Consider the following 24,691-nt stretch of genomic DNA (forward strand, 5'->3'; position numbering starts at 1 on the left):
TGGATATCTTTACTGCTTTATGAAGACGTCAAAGGTGTGAGGCCTTTTTCTGATGTAAGCCTAAAGCAATTGCGTTGGTAACAAGACACTTTTGCAAGGCTGTGGCATTGGAATCACACCGTACACAGGATAGGGACTTCTAAATGCTCTGCTCTCTCTTGGGTCCAGGAGATTTAGGGAGGTTTGGAGCCTAGCCATGACTCTTGATTTAGCTAGGCCTGGAAGTCCTCCTGGGAGATGATATTAAGCTAGCCATAGTGAGATGGAGGGATTGGGGCAGGGAGGCTGAGTTGGGACAAGATGAGAAGGGTTGAGGCAGAGAGAAGCTTCGCTTTAGAATGGACAAGGAGCCAAGGAGAGGACATTTATGGAGGTTAGTTTTGGGTGAAGCATGGGCTCAACATCTGGGCTGAGAGCTGGGAATGGACAATGGCTGCAGAAAATTTGAGGTGACAGCTGGAGCCCTCTCCTCAGGCTGTGTGTCAGGGAAGGAGAGGTCCTGGGGGATGGTGGGTGGCTTCATCCCCAGAAGCTGTGGTCTTCTTCACACCTTACTCCTTGAAAAATCCTCCAAAGAGGCAGGCACCTCCTTGCTGGCCGCTGATTGACAAGGAGTGGAAGAGACAATGAGGTCTAAGGGTGCCCAGAAGCTGGATGTCTTTGACAACATCTCTAAGACAAATTCCCCACCCCAACCTTGGGGAGAGGAAGACTAAGGGAAGGTCATTGATTCAGTCAGCTGTCCAGTGGTGCCCAAGGGACATCTGGATTCACATGACAGATCGAGAGGAACCCCCAGGAAAAGCTGGCATTCCTGCTATCACTGGGGACATAGGGGACGTACAGATCATACTTTAATGTTCCAGTGTGGGAACCTCAGCCAGGCACTAGTGGCTCATGCTTCTAATCCTAGCTACTCAGGAGGCTGAAATTGGAGGATCATGGCTTGAAGCCAGCCCAGGCAGGAAAGTCCATGAGACTATCTCCAATGAACTACTCAGAAAAAGCCAGAAGTGGCACTGTGGCTCACGTGGTGGAGCGCTAGCTTTGAACACAAAGCTCAGAACAGTGCTCAGGCCCAGAATTCAAGCCCTGGAATCAGCAAAACAAACAAACCACTGTGGGAATCTCATGTTGTATCAGGGCAAGAATCCTCTTTAGGAAACAAAGGAAAACCAAAAAGGCCAAACTTCTTACATACCTGGCTTCTACTTGATGTTGAATATCTGTCAAATAAATAATGACCCCCTAATTGATTAATAATATGTATATTTGGAATTACCTTCCCAGGCTCAACACGACATGATCTTATTCCCTGGGAATCCTGGCCCTGTTCATTTCAGTCGAGTCTGTACGAGACTCTAAACCCAGCACCACCTCCCTCAGGCCCTGGGCTCCTTGCCCTGCCATCTCACAGAGCTTGAGCCAGGGGAAGAAGACAGAAGGGCTTTGCCAGGTTCGTGAATGTAGGGGTGGGAGACAGAGACTGAGTTTCCTTTCCAACCTCTAGCTCCACTCTGCAATTGCCAGGTTCTCACTCTTAGGAAGCCTCTTTTTCAAGGGAGTCCTCCCAGATTTCTGCTTTGTTAAACTTAACTGACCAACCCTGCCCTCACTCAGGGAAAAAGAGAATTAAAATACTTTTCATTTGTTTGTATCATAAAAACTATTCTTTAATTGGACTCAATTATCTATAGCTAAAATGTCCCTGAAGGATCTGGAGCTCCCAGTGTGACCTAAAAGACACAGTCCCTCCTCTCCTTTTCCCTCCCCTCTAAACCTTTCAGTCTGAGGAGGGAGGCAGAGCCCAGCCCCGGGAAGAGGGCACATGCAGAAAACACACCAGCAGCTCTGAGAAAGGAATACTGAAGTTGGAAATGGATGAGTGGATGGCTGGCTGGCTGGACGGATGGATGGATGGTTGGTTGTTTGGTTGTTTGGTTGGTTGGATGGATGGGTGGTTGGATGGATGAATGGTTGGATAGATGAATGGTTGGATAGATGAAGGGATGGATGGATGGATGGATGGATGGATGGATGGATGGATGGATGGATGGATGGATGGATGGATGGATGGATGGATGGATGGATGGTTGAATAGATGGTTGGATGGATGGGATGGTTGGTTGGATGGATGGATGGTTGATTGAATGGATGGATGGTTGGATATATGGACAGATAGATGTTTGGACAGATGGATGGTTGGATGGATGGATGGATGGGATGGTTGGATGGATGGATGGATGGTTGGTTGGATGGATGGATGGATGGTGGGATATATGGACAGATAGATGGTTGGGTAGATGGATGGATGTTCAGACAGATGGCTGGTTGGATGGATGGATGGTTGGATAGATGGACGGATGGTTGGATAGATGGATGGATGGATGGATAGATGGATGGATGGATGGATGGATGGAGAGTACTCAGCCAGCTGGGAGAGCAGAGCACGTCTTCTCCTCTCTACCCAGGTTCCTGCCCTCTGGATCCACACGGCAAGGTCCGTCCCTGTGGATCAGTGTGGGCCTGGGGGAGCTCAGGGTGCTGGGTCTCTCCGTTGCTGTGGCCAGGTGAGATGAGTGGTCTTGAGGGGCGGGAGTGCGGGCGGGGCAGGAGCAGGATGTGGCAGGTCAGCAGCACATCAGTTAGCAGCAGCTTGCAAAACAGCAGCCTCAAGGCTCCCAGACACAGGGCCTGGCTTCGTGTCCCTGCCCAAAGAGAAGCCAGTGAGGAGTCCTAGAAACCTCAAATGGAGCCTCTAAACCCCTCCCCCGCCCCAAACAGGGCAGAGAGGGGCGTGTCTTCTGTGCTGGTTGCCATTGGCTCTTTTCCCTCCTCCAGGAAAAGTGCTTCTTGGTATTTAACCTTGTGTGTGTGTGCTCACAATAATAGCTATAGCTCACAATTATATATATATATATATACATATATATACACAGTGTGTGTATATATATGTGTGTATATATATGTATATATATATATATAATGTTTATTTTTAGAGACAGGATCTGGCTGTGTTGCTTAGGCTTGCCTCAAACTCTCCGTCCTCCTACCTCAGCCTCTCCAGTGCTGGGATTAAAGGTATGGTACACTGCCTGACTACAAAATTCTTTATGTGTTCAAGGAAATCCAAGCCAGGTGCTGGTGGCTCATGCTTGTCATCTTAGCTACTCAGGAGTCTGAGATCTGAGGATCGCAGTTCAAAGCCAGCCCAGGCAGAAAAAAATCCCTGAGACTCTTATCTCCAACTACCAGAAAACCACAAGTAGCACTATGGCATAAAATGGTAGGGTGCTAGCCTTGGGCAAAAGAGCTCAGGGACAGCCCCCAGCCCTGAGTTCAAGCCCCATGACCAACCCCCACCCCCCAAAAAAATCCAAGGCTCTTTCCAGCACCCCAGACTCCCTTTTCCACAGGCCTGGCTCACCTGACCTGCCCCGGGGGACATCCTCATCCTTCCTCGGGCTCCCACCTGTGCTTCTCAACTGATGTCCAGAATTACACTGGGATCAAAGGATCCGCCCTCATCTTATCCCATGGTAGACTGAGGTTCGGGCTAGTCAGCACCCAACCTAGCAAGGCAGCCTCTCCTCACCACTAGCACCTCCCCCTCCCCCCAAACCCTGCCCTGGTGGGACTCAGAAGAGCGGAGCTTAAATGCCCCACCCTGCAGGTCCAGGACCTGATCCCCAGCCTCTTTTTCCCAGCATGCTCCACATACTCACCCCTGAGAGTGTTGTAGACGCAGGACCTGGCTGGGGAAGCTGCTCCTGCCAGCCAAGGAGAAGGTGTGAGTTCGTGAGGATTGGTGTGCACCCCGGGGGTGCAGGGTCAGGTGCTACCCCCTTCCCCAGTCTATCTACAACCTGACAAGGGGCAACTCTCAGGGTGGACAGACACGGGCCAGCAGAGGAACCCCTGAGCCCGTTTGCTGCCAGTCCCGAGGGTACAGTCCACTCCCTTCTCCACTCCTGAGCTGTGCTCAGGGAGCCAAGGTGCCTCAGTTGGCCCTGACATGCAGAAACCAATTCTCTGACAGCTTTCCTTGGAAGGCAGGGTGACTGCTCAATTATACTCCCCCTTGGGAGGGCACAAAACTGAGGACAAGGACGCGAGTGTGGCCACGTTACTTAGCCTCCCGTTGCCTGCCAGGTGGCTACTTCATAAATGTAAAGTTTTAGTGCCTGGAGCCCAGTAACAATAGGGGTCTATTTAGATCTTGTTGAGCCCTTGCAGGATGTGTTTATGTATAAATTATATGGATACATTGTATATGGATTTAAAGCTACAGAAACATAATGTAGGAGCTGGGAAGGCGGCTCAGTGGTAGAGTGCTTGCCTTGCATGCATGAGGTCCTGGATTCCTCAGCACCACATAAGCAGACAAAGCTGGAAGAAGCACTGTGGCTCAAGTGGTAGAGCGCTAGCCTTGAGCTGAAGAGCTAAGGGACATCGCCCAGGCCCTGAGTTCAAGACCCACTACCGACAAAAAAACAAACAAACAAATAAAAGGGCTGGAAAGGTGGCTCAGTGGTAGAGTGCTTGCCTGCATGCATGAGGCCCTGGGTTCAATTCCTCAGCACCACATAAGCAGAAAAAGCCAGAAGTGGCACTGAGGCTCAAGTGGTAGAACGCTAGCCTTGAACTGAAGAGATGAAGGACAGTGCCCAGGCCCAGAGTCCAAGCCTCACAACTGTCAAAAATAAAAAAATGTAAATAACCAACCCTGGGAGGGAGAAAGTATTATCATCTCTGGAAGTCATGCAGTAGAACCTAGATTCTCTCTCTCTCTCTCTCTCTCCCCCCTTCTCTCTTTCTCTCTTTCCTTTTTTTTTTTTTTTTGTCAGTCATGCGGCTTGAACTCTGGGCCTGAACACTATCCCTCAGTTCTTCAGCTCAAGCCTAGCGCTTTACCACTTGAGTTACTTCCAGTTTTCTGAGTAGTTTATTGTTGATAAGAGTCTCATGGACTTTCCTGCCTGGGCTGGCTTTGAACTGTGATCCTCAGATCTCAGCCTCCTGAGTAGCTAGGATTACAGGCGTGAGCCACTGGCACTCTGGTACTTGAACTCAAAGCCTTGCATTCTTGTCTGACTTTTTTCTCAAGGGCTGGTGTTCTACCTCCTTATTTTTATTTTTTTGTTGGTTGTGGGGCTTGAACTCTGGGCCTGGGTGCTGTCCCTGAGCTCTTCAGCTCAAGGAGAGCCCTCTACCACTTAAGCTACAGTGCCACTTATGGTTTTCTGATGGTTAATTGGAAATGAGTCTCACAGACTTTCCTGCCAAGGCTGGCTTTGAACTGCGATCCTGAGATCTCAGCCTCCTGAGTAGCTAGGATTACAGGCGTGAGCCACCAGCGCCCAGCTTGGTGCTCTACCTCTTGAGCCACACCTCCACCTCTGCCTTTTTTTGCCAGTCATGGGGCCCGAACTCTGGGCCTGGGCGCTGTCCCTGAGCTCTTCAGCTCAAGTCTAGCAATCTACCACTTGAGCCACAGCATCACTTCCAGCTTTTTGTGCTTATATGGTGCTAAGGAATGGAACCCAGGGCCTCAAGCATGCAAGGCAAGCGCTCTACTACTGAGCCCCTTCCCAGCCACTTCTGCCTTTTTGCTGGTTAATTGTAGGTAAGCATCTTTAAGATTCATCAGTTCAGATGGGCGACTCTCAGATCTCAGCCTCCTGAGTAGCTAGGATTTACAGATGTGAAACAGCAGTGTCTGGCTCCAGTGTGGATTTGAACTTGATAGCACAGTTGCAAATCCCCAAGTTCATACCCCCAAGCCCACATGCCCTGAGCCCAGGCGTCATGCCGCCAGGCTAGCCTCCCTTGACCACTCTTCATGCCTCCGTGGTCAAGAGCCTGCCTTCCCTCCCAGCATATCTGGGTTCTGGGGTGTGGAAGGGGAACAGTGGCTCCATCCTCACCTGACAGCTTCAGGGGCTGTGTTCGCAGGCTCTGGCCCCCAGGCGCAGGCCTGGTGTGGCAGACCAAGGGCTCCCAGGCTGCCAGCTTCTCAGAGGACACGGAGAGCTGGGCCAGGCTGCTCCAGGTGCCATCTGCAGCCGGGGAGGGGCCATAGGTAAAGGCGTCCAGCACACTGCCATTGCCAGCTGAGAACCAGACGGCACTGTCCAGGCCAGCGGGTGCAGCATCCAGGACCAGGCAGATCACCAGAGTCCGCTGCTCTCCATTCACCTGCAGCGCGATGGGCGGGGCCAGAGAGGGGAAGGGGGTGACACCCAGACCTGTGGGAGAGGGTCACATGGGGGGGAGGTCAGCCTGTGCCCCCCTAGGCCATCTCACCTTCCACTCTCTGCCCCCCATCAACACACCTATCTTTCACCACACCTTTTTTTTTTTTTCTTTTTTTTGTTGGTCGTGGGGCTTGAACTCTGGGCCTGGGCGCTGTCCCTCAGCTCTTCAGCTCAAGGCCAGCGCTCTACCACTTGAGCTACAGCGCCACTTCCGGTTTTCTGGTGGTTTATTGGAGATAAGAGTCTCACGGTCTCTCCTGCCTGGGCTGGCTTTGAACCGCGATCCTCAGATCTCAGCCTCCCCAGTAGCTAGGATTACAGGCGTGAGCCACCAGCGCCCGGCTACACCTTTTTTTTTTTTGGTGCCAGCCTTGAGTCTTGAACTCTGCTATCCCTTAGTTTTCCCACTCAAAGTGCTCTACCACTTAAGCCACAGCTCTCCACTTCTGGCTTTTTGCTGGTTAGAGATAGAGTCAAACAGACATTCCTGCCCTGGCTGGATTCAAACCATGAATCTTCAAATGTTAGCTTCCTGAGTAGCTAGGATTACAGGCGTGTGTCACCAGTACCCAGGCTCCATCTGTTCTGCCTTCCAGCTATGTCTGTCCGTCCACGCATTCATGCATCCACGCATCCGTTCATCCGTTCATCCGTCATTCTGTTTGCCCATTTATCATACCTAAGCAACTTTCTGTGGTAGGCAGTAGGGACACAACACAGAGTAAATCATTGTCTCTGCCCCCAAGGAACTCAGTCCCATGGGAAAGATAGCAGAAACATAAACAAATATATAATACTAGGTTGTCATTGCCCAAGGAGACTGGTTATCTCTGGGGAGGAAGGGAAGGAAACAGGATCTGGAATGAGATCAAAGAGGACTTCAAATATACCTGTGACTTTTTGTTTCTTTGAAAAAAAAATCTGGTTGAAATCTGGTGAAATATTTTCTGGGCTTGGCGACTCATGCCTATAATCCTAGCTACTTAGAAGGCAGAGATCTGAGGATTGCAATTTGAAGCCAGGCCAGGCAGGAAAGCCTGTGAAACATTTTTTTTTTTTTTTTTTTTTGCCAGTCCTGGGGCTTGAACTCAGGACTTGAACCTCTCTGTGCTCAAGGCTAGCACTATAGCACTTGAACCACAGTGCCACTTCTAGCTTTTTTCCATTTATAGGGTACTGAGGAATTGAACCCAAGGCTTCATGCATGCTAGGCAAACACTCTACCAACTGAGCCACCTTCCTAACCTGAAACTCTTGTCTCTAATAAACTATGAAATAGCCAGAAGTGGTGCTGTGGCTCAAGTGGTAGTGTGCTAGCCTTGAGCAGAAAAGCTCAGGGACAGAGCCCAAGACCTGAGTAAACTGAGTTCAACTTCCACCTCCGCCACGAAGCCTCCAGGATCCTTCCTCTTCACCTAACCACACAACTTCATCCTGCCCTCTCCAATCTCCAGCTTCTGGGGGGAGCGGGGGGAGGCGTCCAGTGGGCTCTGATTTCTTTATACCTCCTCAAGGTCCAGGGCAGGACTTGGGGCCCAGAGGCAGGTGGCTGCTGGGAGGCAGAAGGCAGCGCCTGATGAGACCCTCCCAGACCCCTAGAAGGCTCTTGTCCCTTCCTGTATTCCCCCCATTCCATCCACACTTAGGGAGGCCCTGGGGGGCAGAGGAGGAGGCTCACCTGTGGGCAGGGCTGGACAGCGGAGGGGCAGGAGAAGCAGCAGCCATGGCCGAGCCATGACCCAGTGGCGCAAGGCAGGACCCAGCTGTGAGGTGTGGGCTTGGAGAAGAGGTACCCGCCACGTCGCCTCCCAGGCCCCAGGCCCAGCTGCGCCTCAGCCGTTTCTCCACAAGGCCGATCCTGTCTGTCTCAGGGGCCAGGAAACCCAGGTGTCACTCCCACCCCAGGGGCCAGTATCTCCCCCCCCCCCATTCTGGCTCATGGCTCCAACTAGAGGGCAACTGCCACCCCCAGGCCCAGAGCCACCCTGGCTGCCAGGGCTCCTCAGCCACAGTGGGATCCCCAGCCACTGGCATTCCTGTTCACGGGAAGTAACCAAGGCTCAGAGAGACTGAGTGAGCTGCCCAAGGACACACAACTGGCAGGTGGCAGAGCTATGTTTGAGTTGTTTCCAGATGGCTGGCCTCATAGGCAAAAACACATCCAGGAAATGGTATGTGTGTGTGTGTGTGAGTACTGGGGCTTGAACTCAGGGATAGGGCAATCTCCCTTAGCTTTTTTTTTTTTTTGGTCAGTCAGAGGCCTGGGCACTGTCCTTCAGCTCAAGACTAGTGCTCTACCACTTAAGCCATAGCACCACTTCTGGCTTTTTTTGCTTATGTGGTGCTAAGGAATGGAACCCAGGACCTCATGCATGCAAGGCAAACACTCTACCTCTGACCCACCTTCCTAGCCCTCTCTTAGCCTTTTTACACAAAGCTGGTGCTCTGTCACTTAAGCCACAACTCCAGTTCCAGCATTTTGCTAGTTAATTAGAGTTAAGAATCTCACAAATCAGGTGCTGGTGGCTCTTGCCTATAATCCTAGCTACTCAGGAGGCTGAAGCTGAGGACTATGGGCAGGAAAGTCTGTGAGACCCTTTTTTTGTTGTTATTGTTGGTCTTGAGGCATGAACTCTGGGCCTGGGTGCTATCCCTCAGCCATTCAGCTCAAGGTGAGTGCTCTACCAGTTGAGCCACAGCGCCACTTCTGATTTTCTGGTGGTTCATTGGAGATAAGAGGACTTTCCTGCCTGGGCTGGCTTTGAATTGTGATCCTCAGATCTCAGCCTCCTGAGTAGCTAGGATTACAGGTGTGAACCACTAGCACCCGGCTCTATTAGACTCTTATCTCTAATAAACTATACAGAAAGAGCTGGGGAAGTGGATCTGTGGCTCTAGTGGTAGAGCACTAGCCTTGAGCACATAGGGGCTTAGAGACAGTGCTCAGTCCCTAAGTTCAAGCCTCAGGACCAGCCAAAAAAAAAAGCCTCACATACCTTTTTTGCTTGGGCTGGCTTCGAACTGTGATCCTCCAGTTAGAAGTGATAGCATGCATGCTTTGAATGCATGAGGCCCTGAGTTGATGCCCAGCATTACAGAAAAGTGTGTGTTTGTGTGTTTGTGTGTGTATATGTGTGACTATGTGCATGTGTGAGTGTAACTTTAGAAGCAGGGCAAAGGAAATGACTTCATTGTCAACAGGAGGTAAAGGATAGAGTGAAGATTGTGTATTACATATTTACATTAGTAGATTTTACATAGCACCTTTCACAGAATGTTCAGTGACATGGACTGTAGATGTAATTTAGTTCAGAGCATGGGCTGTGAGCCAGGACACCTGGATTTCAATCTTGACAAGATCATTTACTAGTTACTTTCAGCAAATGACTTCCCTAACCCTCCATTTCCTCGCTGTAATGGAGATGGTGGGAACCTTTGATGTCTATGCCAGGAGTTCCTGAGAGGCATTAGCGCAGTTCCTTCTAGAGTGAAAAGTTCAGCACCTAGCCCTCCCAGCTCCAGGCGAGTGCACTGTCAAAGTCAAGACACGGTCCTCCCATTTTGGGGCGCACCCAGGCCTTGGGCATGTGGCACAGAGCTGCAGCTGAACCCTGGCACACAAATCTGGATAAAAATGTTACTGAACTCCCAGCCCTACAAGGGTCTTGATTTATCCACATTTACTGCTTTTTCTTTCCTTTCTTCCTCTTTTTTTTTTTTTTTTTTTTGGTCGGTTGTGGGGCTTGAACCTGGGCGCTGTCCCTTAGCTCTTCAGTTCAAGGAGAGTCCTCTACCATTTGAACCACAGCGCCACTTCCAGTTTTCTAGTGGTTTATTGGAGATAAGAGTCTCCCGGACTTTCCTGCCAGGCTACTCAGCCTCCTGAGTAGCTAGGCTTACAGGCATGAGTCACCAGCGCTAGGCTGGCTGGGTTGTGTTGTATGAATCAAAGTGACAATTCATTTCGGTATCTTCTCATCACCCCCAGCCCTCTTTGGAGCTGAGGGCCTTTCTACCAGCCCTGCTCATCCCTTCGCCTAGCAAGACTTGGATCTAGAAAATGGACAGAACCTTGTCTCTGATCATTCTGTCCAGTTTGGCTTCATCTTACCCATCTCTATGTGAAACCAAAATTAATTCTGGTACCTGGTAGTAGGCACACCCACACACACACACAATTTCCCCCAAAGAGCTAATCAATTTCCCCAGGATTACTTGCTAAATAAGCATTCTTGGCTCCATGACTTTCAAACCTTTCTTCCTTCCACATGAACGTCTTTTCTATAGACGCATTCAGCTCTTTCTGGCTCCTCAGTCTCTTTATTCTAGTGCCAGGCTCACCCTGGTTGCGTGGGGATGATTGTTTTAATAACCATGCTGAGTGTCCTATCCTGGGGTCCAGGCAGACCCTGGGGCTGGCTGCAACCCCCCTCCCCCTCGGTGCGCCCTCCCCACCCCAGGCCTCGGGCTCCACACGTTCCCAGGCAGCGCCAGCCCAGCCCAGGTGCGGGTGGTGGTGGTTCCCACTGGGAGGGGGAGGGGAGGGAGGATGGAGAGGAGGAGGAGGGGAGCCAGGTGTCCCTAACGACTCTGCAGCCTGGAGGGGGGTGGGGGTGGGTGCTGGCCAGGTTCTGCTGCCTCAGTGTCGATGGAGAAAGGCATCAGGACTTTCCCAGCCACCAGCATGCCCAGTGCCAGCCACCATGCTCATGGCTGCCTCCCTCTGCCCTGTCCACCCTCCCCCATGCCACTCTTAGCTCCTGCCTGGGTTCAGGGGTCCCACCAATGCCCACTGCCTGGGAGCTTCCCTCCCCGGCTGCTCTGCACATCACTGATAGTTCCCATTGTCCAGGAGCCCCAGGGTCTCCTCTGACCCCACAGTCTTTCTGTTTGCCCAAGACAGGGGAGGGTGTCCTGACCCCTGTCTCAACATCTCATTTAACCCTAGTAGAGGATTAATATCATCTGTTGTTCAGCTGAGGAATGCCCCCTCTCAGAAAACAACAATAAATGACAGCCAAATGCTGGTAGCTCACACCTATGAATCCTAGCTATTCAGGAGGCTGAGAGCTGGAAGACTGAGGTTCAAAGCCAGCCCTGGCAGAAAAATCTGTGAGATGGTCTCCACAGAACCAGTAAAATTCCAGACTAGAAGTATGGCTTAAATGCTAGAGCAGCAGCCTTTAGCAAGCAGGTCTCCCAAGAGAGGTCCTGAGTTCAAGTCTTAGAAAGGGCAAGGAAAAAAATAAGACCCAGTTACATTGCTAAAGATGTATAGAAAGCTGGGCACTGGTGGCTCACGCCTGTAACACTAACTACTCACGAGGATGAAATCTGAGGATCATGGTCCAAAGCCAGCCTGGGCAGAAAAATCCCCATGAGACTCTTATCTCCAATTAACCATTCATAAACTGGAAGTGTTGCTGTGGCTCAAGTGATAGAGTGCTAGCCTTGAACACAAAGAGGCTTAGGGACAGTGTCCAAGCCTTACAACTGATCTGCTGAAAGAGAGAGAGAAAGAGAGAGGGGGGTTAAAAACTGGGGTTTGAATTCAAGGCTTGAGCTTGCTAGGCAAGCCATGCCCCTGTCCCTATGAAACTTATTACGATTAATTAATTTATTTTACAGGGCTGACGATTATCCCAGGTGTGAGCCATGGGTGTCTGGCCTTACATTTGGCTGGGAAGAATCATTTGATCTCTGTACCATCAGGCACTAGGAAGATGCCATGGTTTTCACTAAGATCAAGTAAGCTAGCTGATTCATCCATCCATCTAGCCAGCCAGTAACCAGCAAGTTCTACTCTAGACATCACAGTAAGGGAAGGCCCATACCAACATATTTCTTCTTTTTCTTTTTGTGCCAGTCCTGGAGCTTGAACTCAGGGCCTGGGTGCTCTCCCTGAGCTTTTTTGCTCAAGGCTAGTGCTTTACCACTGGAGCCTCACTTCCATTTCCAGCTTTTTTTGGTGGTTACTTGGAGATAAGAATCTCTCCAACTTTCCTGCCAAAGTTGGCTTCAAACCAAGATCCTCAGATCTCAGCCTCTTGAGGAGCTAGGATTCTAGGTGTTGGCCACTGGCACCCAGCTCAACATATTTCTTAACACCTTAGTCAACACTTAATGAGTGTGTTTTCTGGACCGCCCCAAAAATTTTTTAAAAAAAATATGTGGCCAGGAAGGTTGCATATTATAAACCCAATCCAGCATTCTCATCTCCTGGAGAATTCTGATTTCTTCTATAGGATGCCAGGAAAGTTCTGGCATTTCAAGCTTATTAACTGTAGGCTACCATTAATTCCAGACTTTAATTAACCAACCTAGCAGACTACGAATGCCCTTCCCAGGTGACTGAGCCAACATGTTAAATCCTAAATCTTGGATGAGCATTCATGGTAATGAGTTTGGCTCAAATGAACCTTACATTCCCTAGCACTCACTCCCATGCTTGTCTACCAGTACCTGCCAAGGCGGACCAGCAAGGCCCAACCTATGTCACTACACACTCGTGCTTCTTTATCAGACTCTGCTGAGATCCAACTCAAGAAGGCTCAGGGACCAAGGAGGGACAGGACAGAGAGGGTTCTGGGATTGATGTCCTGGGAATGGGAGTGAAAGGAAAGAGGTTACCTCCATAGACACCAGGACTTGGGATTTCAAAGTTCTCAGCCTTGGCTGGGTGCAGAGCCTCAAGCCTGTAACTACTTGAGGAAAAGCGATCGGGGGATTGTGGTTTGAGGCCAGCCAGGGCAAAAAGATGTCACAAGCCTCCATGTCAACTAGGTTCATTGGTGAGTACCTGTCACCCCAGCCACAGTGAGAAGCCCACATAAGAGGACTGTGGGAGTTGAAGATGTGCAAAAGAATCAGGTACCAAGTTCAAGTCTGGTCTTGGACCTAAAGAAAAGAAAAGCAAGCAAGCAAGCAAGCAAGCCAAAAGAAGCTGGGCGCTGGTGGCTCATGTTTGTAGTCCTACCTACTCAGGAGGCTGAGATCTGGAGGATTATGGTTCAAAGCTAGCCCGGGCAGGAAAAGTCCCTGAGATTCTTATGTCCAATTAACCACCAGAAAACTGGAAGAGGAGCTGTAGCTCAAGTAGAGTGCTAGCTTCGAACAAAAGAGCTCAGGGACAGCGCCCAGGCCCTAACTGATCAAAAAAAAGAAGAGAGAAAGGTGGGTGCTGGTGGCTCACTCCTATAATCTAGCTACTCAGGAGGCTGAGATCTGAGGGTGGCAATTGGAAGCCAGACTGGACAGGAAAGTCCCTGAAACTCTTGTCTCCAATAAACTACTCAAGAAAGCCGGAAGTAATGAGACTCAATGGTAGAGTGCTAGCGGTGAGCAAAAGGAACCCAGGGACAGCACCCACACCCAGACCCAGAGTTCAAGCCTCAGGACTAGCAAAAAAATAAAAATGAAGTTCTGGTTTCCTAGATAATTACTAAGTTAAAAAATTTTTTAATTCTTTCAATGATTATTCTTTCTTACAAGCACTTTTGAAATTCCTTTTTTGTCAATCGTGGGGCCTGAACTCTGGGCCTGGGCGCTGTCCCTCAGCTCTTCAGCTGTAGGCTAGTGCTCTACCACTTGAGCCACAGCACCACTTCCGGTTATGTGGTGTTGAGGAATCGAACCCAGGGCCTCATGCATGTGAGGTACGCACTCTACCACTGAGCCACCTTTCCAGGCCACTTTTGAAATTCTACCAAATCTTGCATTAGTATTGACATTGAATATTCAGCATTCATATTAAACACTAGAGCAAATTCTTGGCCAGGTGTACATAGTTACTGTTAGTATACCTGGAATATTATTGTTTTTTTGTTTTTTTTTTTTGGTGGGGGGGGGTCCGGTCATGGGGCCTGTCTGGGCCTGGGCGCTGTCCCTCAGCTCTTCAGCTCAAGGTGAGCACTCTACCACTTGAGCCACAGAGCCACTTCCGGTTTTCTTTTTTGCTTATATGGTGCTGAGGAATCGAACCCAGGGCCTCAGGCATGCAAGGCAAGCGCTCTACCACTGAGCCACCTTCCCAGCCCTTCCAGCAGGAATACTCGATACATGTTTCCTCTTTCCCTCGCTGCCCTCTCCACTCATTAGCCAAACCCCAAAGCCAGGGGGCAAGAAGGCGTGTGAGGGTGGAGGGCGCACCAAGGAGAGTTTAATAACTGCCTTCCTGAGCCTGGTTTACTATCCTGGTTAATCAGTGGGCACACCTGTTAGGCAGGGAGTCATTAAGCAGATAGGAAATTTGAGGCAGGGATCAGAGAAAAAAACTGGCCCCAATTTTTCCATCTCTCTCATGACACCTCACCTTAAATTCTTCCTAATTCTCTCATAACAAGGCCATTCGCCCACATACCCCCTCCCCCCCCAAGGATCTCACCTGAGGTTTAACGTTGCTGTAATAGCATCATAGCATCATTTTCCCTAGTGTCCTCCCGCAGAAGGACGCAGGGATTAGTATGGCCCCTATGCAATCTTTTTATTTACTTATTTATTTTTTTTGGGGGGGGGGTGGTCGCGGGGCCTGAACTCTGGGCCTGGGCGCTGTCCCTCAGCTCCTCAGCTCAAGGCTAGCGCTCTACCGCGGGAGCCACAGCCACTTCTGGTTTTCCGGTGGGTTAATAGAGATGAGTCTGACGGACTTTCCCGCCAGCTGCGATGCTCAGCCTCCTGACAGGTGGATGGCAGGCGGAGCCGCCGGCGCCGGCTCGCAGGATCATTTTTAAGCGATGGTTGGCAATGACTTTCCTCGTGTCACCCCGCTGATGCCAACGCTCGGTACGGCCCGCGACCTCCCCCACGCTTCCTCCGACGGTGGTTGCGCCCACACGCCGGAAGTGCTTTCCCAGCAGCCTTCGCGGCCCGGAGTGCGGGGCGGCTCCGCTGCGTCGTCCGCGCCGGTAGAGCCGGCCCCGGTCCCGGCCCCGGCGACCCTGGCGCAGCTCACGCAGCTGCTCCAGCAGGGCCAGGAGCTACCGGGTCTGGAAAAACGAAACATCACGGCGACCCAAGGCGAGCCCACGGCGTCCCGGCTCCCGCGGAGACCCAAGCGCGGGGAGGCCGCGGCCCCGGCAGACCCGCGGCGGGGGGCGCCGCGCGGCCCCGAGGACGGTGGAGGACCCCGAGTGTCGGCCTTTGTCCGTTGAATGTAAAGCCTCATCCCGACCGCTCCGCACTCCTGCTCCTGACCCTCCAGTTAAAAGCCGTATTCTGCTTTACGATCTGCGACGCGTGTTTTCATTTCTGTACCGCACTAGCCGGTTCTGAGCCCCGGGCTCAGAACAGCAGTACTTCTCCCCTTCGTTACCTTTTTCTGACAGTTAAACTGAGCTTGGGATACAAATAGTAGTCCTGTCATCCTAGCTACTCAGGAGGCTGAGATCTGAGGCAAAAGGGCTCAGGGACAGCACCCAGGCCTGAGTAGTCTACAACCAGGAAACAAAAACCCTGGCCGGGTGCCAGTGGTTCACGCCTGTAATCCCAGCTACTCAGGAGGCTGAGATCTGAGGATCGTGGCTCAAGGAAAGCCCCTGAGACTCTTCAGTTAACCTCCAGAAAAACCGGGAAGTGGTGCTGTGGCTCAAGTGGTAGAGCACTCCCCTTGAACTTCAGGGACAGCCCCCAGGCCGAGTTCAAGCCCCATGACCCACCAAAAAAACCCAAACACCCAGGTGCCTGTGGCTAATGCCTCTAATTCTACCTACTCAGAAGGCCGAGACTCACATCTCCAATTAACTGGAGGCATGGCTGAAGTGCAAGAGCACCAACACTGACTATTCCTGTGTTTAAGCGCTGGTATGGTATGAGTCCCTGACTAGCAAGCAAAAAGTTCAAACCACAGCACCACCAAAATGTCAACAAGTAATGAAACTAGAAAGTTTTTCCAACCTATAAGATAGTAGAGCTTTCAGAAAAATGCCCCCATAGCTACATTCTCAAGTCAGTTCTTCCTACACCTGTTTTATCCACAAATGCAGATCACACCTCGTGTGTTCAGTCCACACGGTGTACTGTGTAACTAGTTTAGCACCCCTCTAGGGAGTGCAGAGAAGCACACATTTTAAATATTTTATTTATATACATTTAAAACATCTTGTTTTAAACACCATGTAAAGCAGACTAGAAAATCAGTTCCACTTTACAGAGCAAGAATGGAAAGTGGGGGTCTTGGGAATTGAATCCAGGGCTTCACATATTAGGTAAGCCCACTACCACCGAGCACAGCCCCAACCCTAGCGCTTAAGACTGACCTGATATAAATCCCAGGCCTACCATACACTTACGACTTTCCAACGCATCATTGCTAAGTAATCTGATTACCCAATGCTGCATAGTATCAATAACACGTGTTCCTGGCAAGTTAATTCAAATCAAAGCAGCCTAACAAATTACCTCATTACTCGAACATTTTAAAGGCACTGTTATACCTCTAACCCAGTTTCACCTCTGTTTTTGAGGATACTATGAACCAAAATTTCAGCAAAGTGGATCTAAAATGATCCAAGAAAATAACAGTTAAGGGGCTGGGAAGGTGGCTCAGTGGTAGAGCGCTTGCCTTGCGTGCCTGAGGCCCTGAGTTCGATTCCTCAGCACCACATAAGCAAAAAGAAAAAAGCCGGAAGTGGCGCTGTGGCTCAAGTGGTAGGGCGCTAGCCTTGAGCTGAAGAGCTGAGGGACAGTGCCCAGGCCCAGAGTTCAGGCCCCACGACCGGACCCAAAAAAAGAAAAAGAAAAAGAAAATAGCAGTTAAGTATTTTTCACTTTAATTTGGGTTTGGCACATGTTTATCAAGTGCTTAGATGGTACTGGAGCTGAGGTCCACCCATTAGAGGTGGGCACTGTTAGATGGGGGGCAAATGTAATTACATCAGTGTACAGGGTCATGAGGCAATGTTATTTGGTTTGCTTTTGCCTAATTTATCATGTCTTACCCCAAAATGCTGGAACGGATGCCACTGATGGCCAACTGCCCTCTTCACACCAAGTATGAGGTGCTCACTTTGGGCCTTGGAATACTTTGGGTAGAAGATAAATCTAGGGACTGTAGGTGGAGCTCTCAATGACTGCTGCCTTTATTGAGACTTCCAAACCTCAACACTTGAGTCTCAGGAATCCTTGCCATCAACAGGGCTTAACAACCAAGAATCAGCAGGGCGCCGGTGGCTCACGCCTGTAATCCTAGCTACTCAGAAGGCTGAGATCTGAGGATCACGGTTCAAAGCCAGCCTGGGCAGGAAAAGCCATGAGACATTGAAAGTGGTGTTGTAGCTCAAGTGGTAGAGTGCTTGCCTTGAGTGAAGAGGTCAAGGACAGCTCCCTGGCCCACAGTTCAAGCCCCACAAGTGACCAAACCAAAAAACAATCAAGAATCAATGATGAGCTTTAAGAAATAGCACTTGTTTTTAAGTCTTTTCAAAACAAGGCCTTATGGGGCTGGGAAGGTGGCTCAGTGGTAGAATGCTTGCTTCCCATGCATGAGGCCCTGGGTTCGATTCCTCAGCACCACATAAGCAGAAAAAGCCAGAAGTGGTGCTGTGGCTCAAGTGGTAGGGCGCTAACCTTGAGCTGAAGAGCTGAGGGACAGTGCCCAGGCCCAGAGTTCAGGCCCCACAACCAGCAAAAAAAAAAACCCAAGCCCTTAGAACTCCCAGACTCAAGTATACCCAGAAGCTTGGTCTAATGGTGCCAATCTTGTACATATGCTTAGGTTCTTCATTCACAACATTAAACCCATACAGAAGATACAACAAAGTCAGGACAACTTCTTCCTCTGGGCTATGTGTTGATTGGAGATAGCTGCCAATGTGGAAAAGGATGGAACTCCTCCTCAGGACTGGTCTGCCATCTTTCCCCTTACTTTCCAACTTCTGTAGGTAGGAAACAATCTCTGAAGATATAACAGTTCAAATCCACCACAATTTGGCATCTAGTATAACAGCAAGAAAAAGCAATTTTATTTTTTTTGGTTGGTCATGGGGCTTGAACTCTGGGCCTGGGCGCTGTCCCTCAGCTCTTCAGCTCAAGGCGAACGCTCTACCACTTGAGCTACAGCGCCACTTCCGGTTTTCTGGTGGTTTATTGGAGATAGGAGTCTCATGGTCTCTCCTGCCCGGGCTGGCTTTGAACCGCGATCCTCAGATCTCAGCCTCCTGAGTAGCTAGGATTACAGGCGTGAGCCACCAGCGCCCGGCTAGAAAAAGCAATTTTAGTGAGGTGCCAATGGCTCACACCTGCAATCCTAGCCTCTGAGGAGGCTAAGACAGGCTGTTTGAAGCCAGCCTGTACAGGAAAGTCCGTGAGACTCTTATCTCCAATGACCTACTCAGAAAAAGCTGTTAGTGGTGCTGTGGCTCAAGTGGTAGAGCACTAACCTTGAGCTTCAAGAAGCTCAGGGGCAATACCCAGGCCCAGAGTTCAAGGACCAGAAAAAAACCACAAAAACATTTCATAAAATCAAAATTCTTAGCCAAGTGCTGAGGCACACACCTGTAATCAATCCTAGCTACTCAGGAGGCTGAGATCTGAGGTCACAAAAACCTGGAAATGGAGCTGTGGCTCAAGTGGTAAAGTTAGCCTTCAACGAAAGAGCCCAGGGACAGTGCACAGGCCTGGAGCTGAAGCCCCCAAACTGGCACAAAAATAAAAACTGCTCAATAAAAATGACTCCAATTCTTTCAGAAACGCCATTTCTAGCTAAATTTTCTAGCCTCTAACTCAAGATATTCACAGCTCCAAATCTGAATTAAGCTGTCCCTTACAAGGTTTCTATTTATTTGACTTGTAAACACTGACCTCCTCCTCCTTCCCCAATTTTTTTTACTAGGCGATTGAACCACGACCCTGATATCCTTATCAAGTCATTAACCACTGACTATAACCCAAACCTGCAAAAACACTTTGAAGTAACAAGGATGGCCCGTGGAAAGCCAGGCCATAAAGGTTTCCAGCCCCAGCTCACCTGAGTCTAGTTCAGCTGGCGGATGAGCTGATTGATACTTTCACCCCGATAGCCAGGTGAGCCCATCTCCTTGAGGAAGCCCATTCTGTTTTTGGTAGCGTGACGGGCAACAGAGAGTTGGAAAGGGCACAAAAACCTGGAGATCTGCTGGAAATACTTCCCTGGGAAGGCGATTTCATGAATGAGGTCTTCCAGGCAAATGACATCAAATTTCCCTAAGAGATAAGGGCACAGATTCACTACTTGTCCAGTGTGTACTGAAACAGTGTGTACTCATATGCTAGAGTTAAGTTTGGCATGTTCTCGGAATCCTAAGAACACACCCTGGATTCCACACCACGGCAACCTCAGACCCTTGCTTTCTGCCCACCCTGCAGCTGCAGGACTTACCCAGGTGCTCCTCAATCATGGTATTGTCTGTCAGAGGGATGATCTTATTCTGAACCTTTGCCTGTCCACGTTTCAGGATGAGTTCTCGCACAGACTTCAGATTCGGAAATCTATGAGGGACAATAAAGCACACTGAGCAGGGTGCTAGTGGCTCATGCCTGTAATCCTAGCTACTAAGAAGGCTGAGATATGAGGATTGCATTCAAAGCCAGCCTGGGCAGGAAACTCCATGAAACTCTTATCATCAATAAACCACCAGAAAAAAAAGTGGCGCTGTGGCTCAAGTGGTAGAGCGCTTGCCTTGAGCTGAAGAGCTGAGGGACAGTGCCCAGGCCCAGAGTTCAAGCCCCATGATGAACAAAAACAAAAAAACAATAAACCCCACCACATTGCATTATGGCACTCGCAGGCTGATGTGAAGAGGGGGAAAGGAGCGCCCCTCCCCACACCTGTATCCCCAACTAGGAAATAAACTGCAATCACATCCCAGTTGGATGCTTGGGAAGCCGTAAATGGGCAGAACAAAAAACTGAATGACAACTTACACTAGCAGCAGGTTATTGATGGCTCAAGTACAGTAAGCATGAGCTAAGCAACCCTGAGGTCTGGACCTCAAACCTCGGTGCCAAAACAAAACAACAAAAACACTCCCCACGACAAAAACCTGACCTACAATCTACTTAAGAGCGAGGCATGCGCTGGGTGGCTCACGTCTGTAATCCTAGCTACTCAGGAGGCTGAGATCTATGGATCTAAGAATCTCGGTTCAAAGCCAGCCCGGGCAAGGAAAGTCCACGAGACTCTCCAATAAACCAGAAGCGGTGCTGTGGCTCAAGTGGTAGAGCGTAGTCTTGAGCTGAAGAGCTCAAGGACCGCACCCAGGCCCAAAGTTCAAGCCCCATAACCAACAACAACAACAACAAAAACACAAAGAGTTAAGACAGCTGGGCGCCGGTGGCTCACGCCTGTAACCCTAGCTATTCAGGAGGCTGAGATCTGAGGATCACGGTTCAAAGCCAGCCCAGGCAGGAACACCTGGGCAGGAACATCCGTGAGACTCTTATCTCCAATAAACCACTAGAAAATGGAAATGGCGCAGTAGCTCAAACCGTAGAGTGCTCGCCTTGAGCTGAAGAGCACAGGGACAGTGCTCAGGCCCAGAGTTTAAGCCCCACTACCGACACACACAAAAAAAAAGTTAGGCGCTGGTGGCTCATGCATGAAATCCTAGCCACTCAGGAGGCTGAGATCTGAGGATCACGGCTAGAAGCCACCCTGGGCAAGAAAGTCTGTGAGACTCTTATCACAGAAAAAGCCAGAGGTGGTACCGTAGCTCAAGTGGTAGAGTACAAGCCCTAGCCCTGAGCAAAAGGAGCTTAGGGATAGTGCCCAGGTCCAGAGTTCAAGGGCTAGCACCAAAAAGTTGGTGCTGTTGTTTAGAATCGGGTACTTCCTAGTTAGTTGTGGCTCTGCTGGTATCACAGGTGTGTACCATATCAAGACTAGTTTATGGATTAATATCAGAGGTTTTTTGTGGGCCTGGATTGGCCTCAAATGGCAATCGTTATGGTTTCTGCCTCCATACTAGCTAGGAATACACCAGTCACTGCAATGTGAAAACAACGAAACAGTGCTAGGATTTCAACTCAGGATCTCATGCTTGCCAGGCAAGTTGTTCTACCCCTAAGCCATGCCTCCAACCACGTTTAATACAACGTGTCAGAGCTGGGATGATAGGTACAAACTACCAGGCCCAGCTTCTTCCTTTGAGAGGACGACTTGTGGCCTTTTTTGCCCTGGCTGGTTGGAACAGCAACTGTCAATATCTCAGGCTGTCAAGCAATTGGTATGACAGGCACGTACACTGAGCCTGACCCTTTTGCTGGGTTTTCATGTTTGACTAATATTTTTATACAAGCATATCCACCAACTCAACTTCTGACCCCCAAGTATCAACCTCTCAGCCACTCTACTTCACCTACAACTGATGCTCTGACCCTGTTCTGACTATCACCAACACCGTTCTTTCTTTCTCCCCTCTGCCCACCCCACATCCCTACGGTTAATTCCTGGAACTGGATTCAGCATAGTAGCCAACAAAGACACATGAGCTATGGAGGCCAATCCCCTGTGCACCCTCACACAATACAAGCTAATTCACATGAAAAATGTACTCACCCCCAGGTCACATAAGGTTCCACTATACGCAACATTTTCATGTTATCGGGAGTGACTTTGACAAAGACACCACTAAACAATTTCTTCAGACGAAGTATTGCAATGGTCCTCTTCACCAGTAAACTCACCCCGACAGTTCTGAAATGAGCAGCAACAGCAGTCAGTCTCCCAAGCACACAGAGAAGGACACATCTATCTTCAGTTTAGGGGAAGGAGTAAGCAGATAGTTTTCCTGTAATGATGTGGAAGGCTGGGGCACTGATCCTTGAACAGGTAGGATGAGGAGATACAGTGACACACCTAGGCAAGCTGCAGGGGTGGTAAAGGCTCTTGAAGACTTTAAGCCAAAGAAGAACATTTCGACTGCTTCCTGACCATCACTAAGGCAGCCTACAGGAAAGATCTGGGTCTGTGACACCAGAAGCAGGAAACCCAATTAGAAACTAACAAAAGAGTCAAAGAAAAAGACTGAAGAACACACAGCTCATCAATATTTAAAATCATAGGCTTCACATTAAGAGAGACAGTTATATGTAACGGTAGGGACAGGTAAGAAAAGTAACACTACATGTAGAAATTTCTTTCCAACTCCATCAGCCTTTAGTTCCTAGAAAGATAATGCAAGTTCCAATTTCAGGACTTTGGATCCATGCTTTAAAGTTTTTGCCAACACTGGTGAATTCAATCTGTGTCTTTCAAGACTCAATTCAAGTTCCTGCTGTAGAGAGGGTATCCTCAAACGCTGCCCACCCCATCCCGCCCTTTACCCTATGGCACTTGTCTGCTGTGCTCAACCCTGATTTCCTAGTGCAACTTGCTGAGAAAGCAGGTTTAGGCCTGTCTCCTCACTTCCCTAGAAAGCTGAAGCAATAGTTGCCCCGGCCTCAAGAATCTTCAAAGAGGAGAGTATTCTACCTTTCGATGCGTATAACAAAGGCCAAGGTATGTTTATCAGGAACTTCCAAAGCACGAGGTTTCACATCCAGACGTCTGACACGCACTATGTCACGCTGCTGTCGCCAGGATTCATGGAGAAATGATTCCAGTCGCTTAAATCTAAATGCTTTTCCTTTCCTCTGTGGTAAAGAAGAGACCACCATTATCACTTTATGTTCATAGTTTACTTCTACAATTCCCAAGTGGCTAATGACAGTACCAATAACTCACTGCAAAGGGGAACAAATAAGCATAGTTTACCTTCGTCTTATAAAAGGGAAAATTAAAGCAAATTTAAAAAATGAACAACAAAAAGACTGAGCTGGCAGCTCATGCCTGTAATCCTAGCTACTCAGGAGGCTGAGACATATAAACATTCATCCAATTCAAATTCCTGGCTCCCAGGCATTACCTCCTTTTTTGCTAAAAGTGCTTGCTTGGCTTGTGTGGCTTTGAGGGCCTGATAAGCTTTCCTCTTTTTCAGGAGATTTTCTGGAACCAAAGGGATCCTTTTTCTTTCCCTGATAAAAAAAAAAAAAAACTAAGGTCAGTAAACAGCATTTACCGTTCAGTGTAATTCCAAACTAATCCAGCATCTTGGACTTTGCCTAACACTGCTGTCTTCAAACTCTTCAGGATTGGCTGGGAAGGTGGCCTAGTGGTAGAGTGCTTGCCTAGCATGCATGAAGCCCTGGGTTCGATTCCTCAGTACCACATAAACACAAAAAGCCAGAAGTGGCGCTGTGACTCAAGTGGTACAGTGCTAGCCTTGCGCACAGAGAGTCTCAGGGACAGTGCCCAGCCCCTGAGTTCAAGCCCCAGGACTGGAAAAATTAAATTTACGAACGTCTTAGTCCCTGGGTTCGTGTACGTGAACAGGGCTTTTACTGCCTCGGCGTTTCAGACACCATAACCGAGCGAGTTGGGGAGACCGGAAACACATCGTACTCTGAAGTCAGATTAGGGGAGCCCAACTCCCACTGTTCAGCCATTCTGCACTCCGTACCTCAACTTGCTTACTCGCTGCTTGGGAGTCAGCCCTCCAGCTCGACATAACCCAGGCCTCTAAGCCGTTCCCTCAGTCCCCACCCCGACATCGGAGCCTCTTCTCTTCCTACAATCGACGTGTATCCTTCTTTCCTACCATCAAGGAACACACGGCATGGATGGCATCGGATACTCAACGCCCCAAACAAGAAATCAGAAAACACTCACCCTTCTTCCGCCATCTTTGACGTGCGGCGGCTGCTGAGCATGCGCACGACCAACAAGCAATGAAAACAGGATCTGCTCTATGGTTCCTCGACCATAGAGACGTCTGCTCTAGCTCGCGTTGGAGGACCCAAGTGGCCGCCGCCCACTTAGGAGGCAGTAAAGAGGCCTTGCTAACCCGGATTCTAAAAAAAAGTTGTAAAAGGCTTTCTCACCCCTCCCAAGCGCGTTAGAGCTTATGTTTTTTTTTAAAAAAAAAAAAACCAAGTCCTTTTCAGAGCTATAATTACAGGAAACTTGGCCGCCAGGGTGGCGAGCCGCAGCACGCTTCCCACCGTGCACCGCGGCTTCCGGCGTGTCTCCGGCGCGTCACTTCCGGTCTGCGTTCCGCAAAGTGAGAATGGCGGCGCTGGTGTTGAGCGTCCGCCGCGCGGGAGGCGTGCGCCTGGCTGTGGCTCTCACGGATGGGTGGAGGCTGTGGGTGATGAGAGCGGACGAGAAAGTGGCTCGGCTTCCGTCCGCTCGGCCCTCGAGCCAGGGAGGACCGCGGCTCCGTTCCTGTTTCCTCTCTCTTGGTGCGGGCTTAAAAATGGACCTTCCTGCTGAGCGCCCGGAGGCCCGAATGAGACGGGAGCGAGTAGCCAGGCCCCCGCGGGAATCTGTCCACCCTGGGATGCTTAGTCGTGACCAGAAACGCCTCCTCGACACTGGGGACTCGGTTCATACCGCCTGCGCTCCTTCTGCACCTGTTACCCTG

The 24,691-nt window shown here is 49.9% G+C and overlaps 2 protein-coding genes across 3 annotated transcripts; both read right to left on the reverse strand.

Annotated features, from left to right (window-relative positions):
- Positions 1 to 551: 551 nt before the first annotated feature.
- Positions 552 to 7,993, reverse strand: Ptcra (pre T cell antigen receptor alpha). The gene is made up of 5 exons (XM_042671889.1): positions 7,936 to 7,993; positions 5,928 to 6,248; positions 3,726 to 3,770; positions 2,495 to 2,708; positions 552 to 600 (listed from the first exon to the last, which is right to left on the reverse strand). The coding sequence occupies exons 1-5, from the start codon at positions 7,991 to 7,993 to the stop codon at positions 552 to 554; spliced, it is 687 nt and encodes a 228-aa protein (XP_042527823.1).
- A 9,927-nt stretch (positions 7,994 to 17,920) lies between these two features.
- Positions 17,921 to 24,229, reverse strand: Rpl7l1 (ribosomal protein L7 like 1). 2 transcript variants are annotated; one of them, XM_042672101.1, is made up of 7 exons: positions 23,938 to 24,229; positions 23,135 to 23,243; positions 22,702 to 22,862; positions 21,787 to 21,924; positions 19,609 to 19,718; positions 19,219 to 19,433; positions 17,921 to 18,127 (listed from the first exon to the last, which is right to left on the reverse strand). In XM_042672101.1, the coding sequence occupies exons 1-6, from the start codon at positions 23,976 to 23,978 to the stop codon at positions 19,225 to 19,227; spliced, it is 768 nt and encodes a 255-aa protein (XP_042528035.1). In that variant the 5' UTR covers positions 23,979 to 24,229; the 3' UTR covers positions 17,921 to 18,127; positions 19,219 to 19,224. The 2 variants fall into 2 exon arrangements, with proteins under 2 accessions (XP_042528035.1, XP_042528034.1); XM_042672100.1 differs by having other exon boundaries at positions 17,921 to 18,186; positions 23,938 to 24,228.
- Between the last annotated feature and the right edge of the window lie 462 nt (positions 24,230 to 24,691).

Source organism: Dipodomys spectabilis, unplaced genomic scaffold, assembly GCF_019054845.1.
Source record: "Dipodomys spectabilis isolate Male_0828 unplaced genomic scaffold, ASM1905484v1 ptg000669l, whole genome shotgun sequence".
NCBI lineage: Eukaryota > Metazoa > Chordata > Mammalia > Rodentia > Heteromyidae > Dipodomys > Dipodomys spectabilis.

Bases quoted from the DNA above. Each gene is read 5' to 3' on its own strand.
- Ptcra (XM_042671889.1), bottom strand. From the start codon at position 7,993: ATGGCTCGGCCATGGCTGCTGCTTCTCCTGCCCCTCCGCTGTCCAGCC. The intron at 3,771-5,927 runs GTGAGGATGGAG...CTTGGCTGGCAG, and splicing joins ACAGCCCCTGAAGCTGTCAG to GAGCAGCTTCCCCAGCCAGG. The intron at 601-2,494 runs GTGTGGATCCAG...CTTGTCAATCAG, and splicing joins CCACAGGGACGGACCTTGCC to CGGCCAGCAAGGAGGTGCCT.
- Rpl7l1 (XM_042672101.1), bottom strand. From the start codon at position 23,978: ATGCTCAGCAGCCGCCGCACGTCAAAGATGGCGGAAGAAGG. The intron at 22,863-23,134 runs GTAATGCCTGGG...TCTTTACCACAG, and splicing joins CACTTTTAGCAAAAAAGGAG to AGGAAAGGAAAAGCATTTAG. The intron at 21,925-22,701 runs GTAGAATACTCT...TGCTCATTTCAG, and splicing joins TTTGTTATACGCATCGAAAG to AACTGTCGGGGTGAGTTTAC.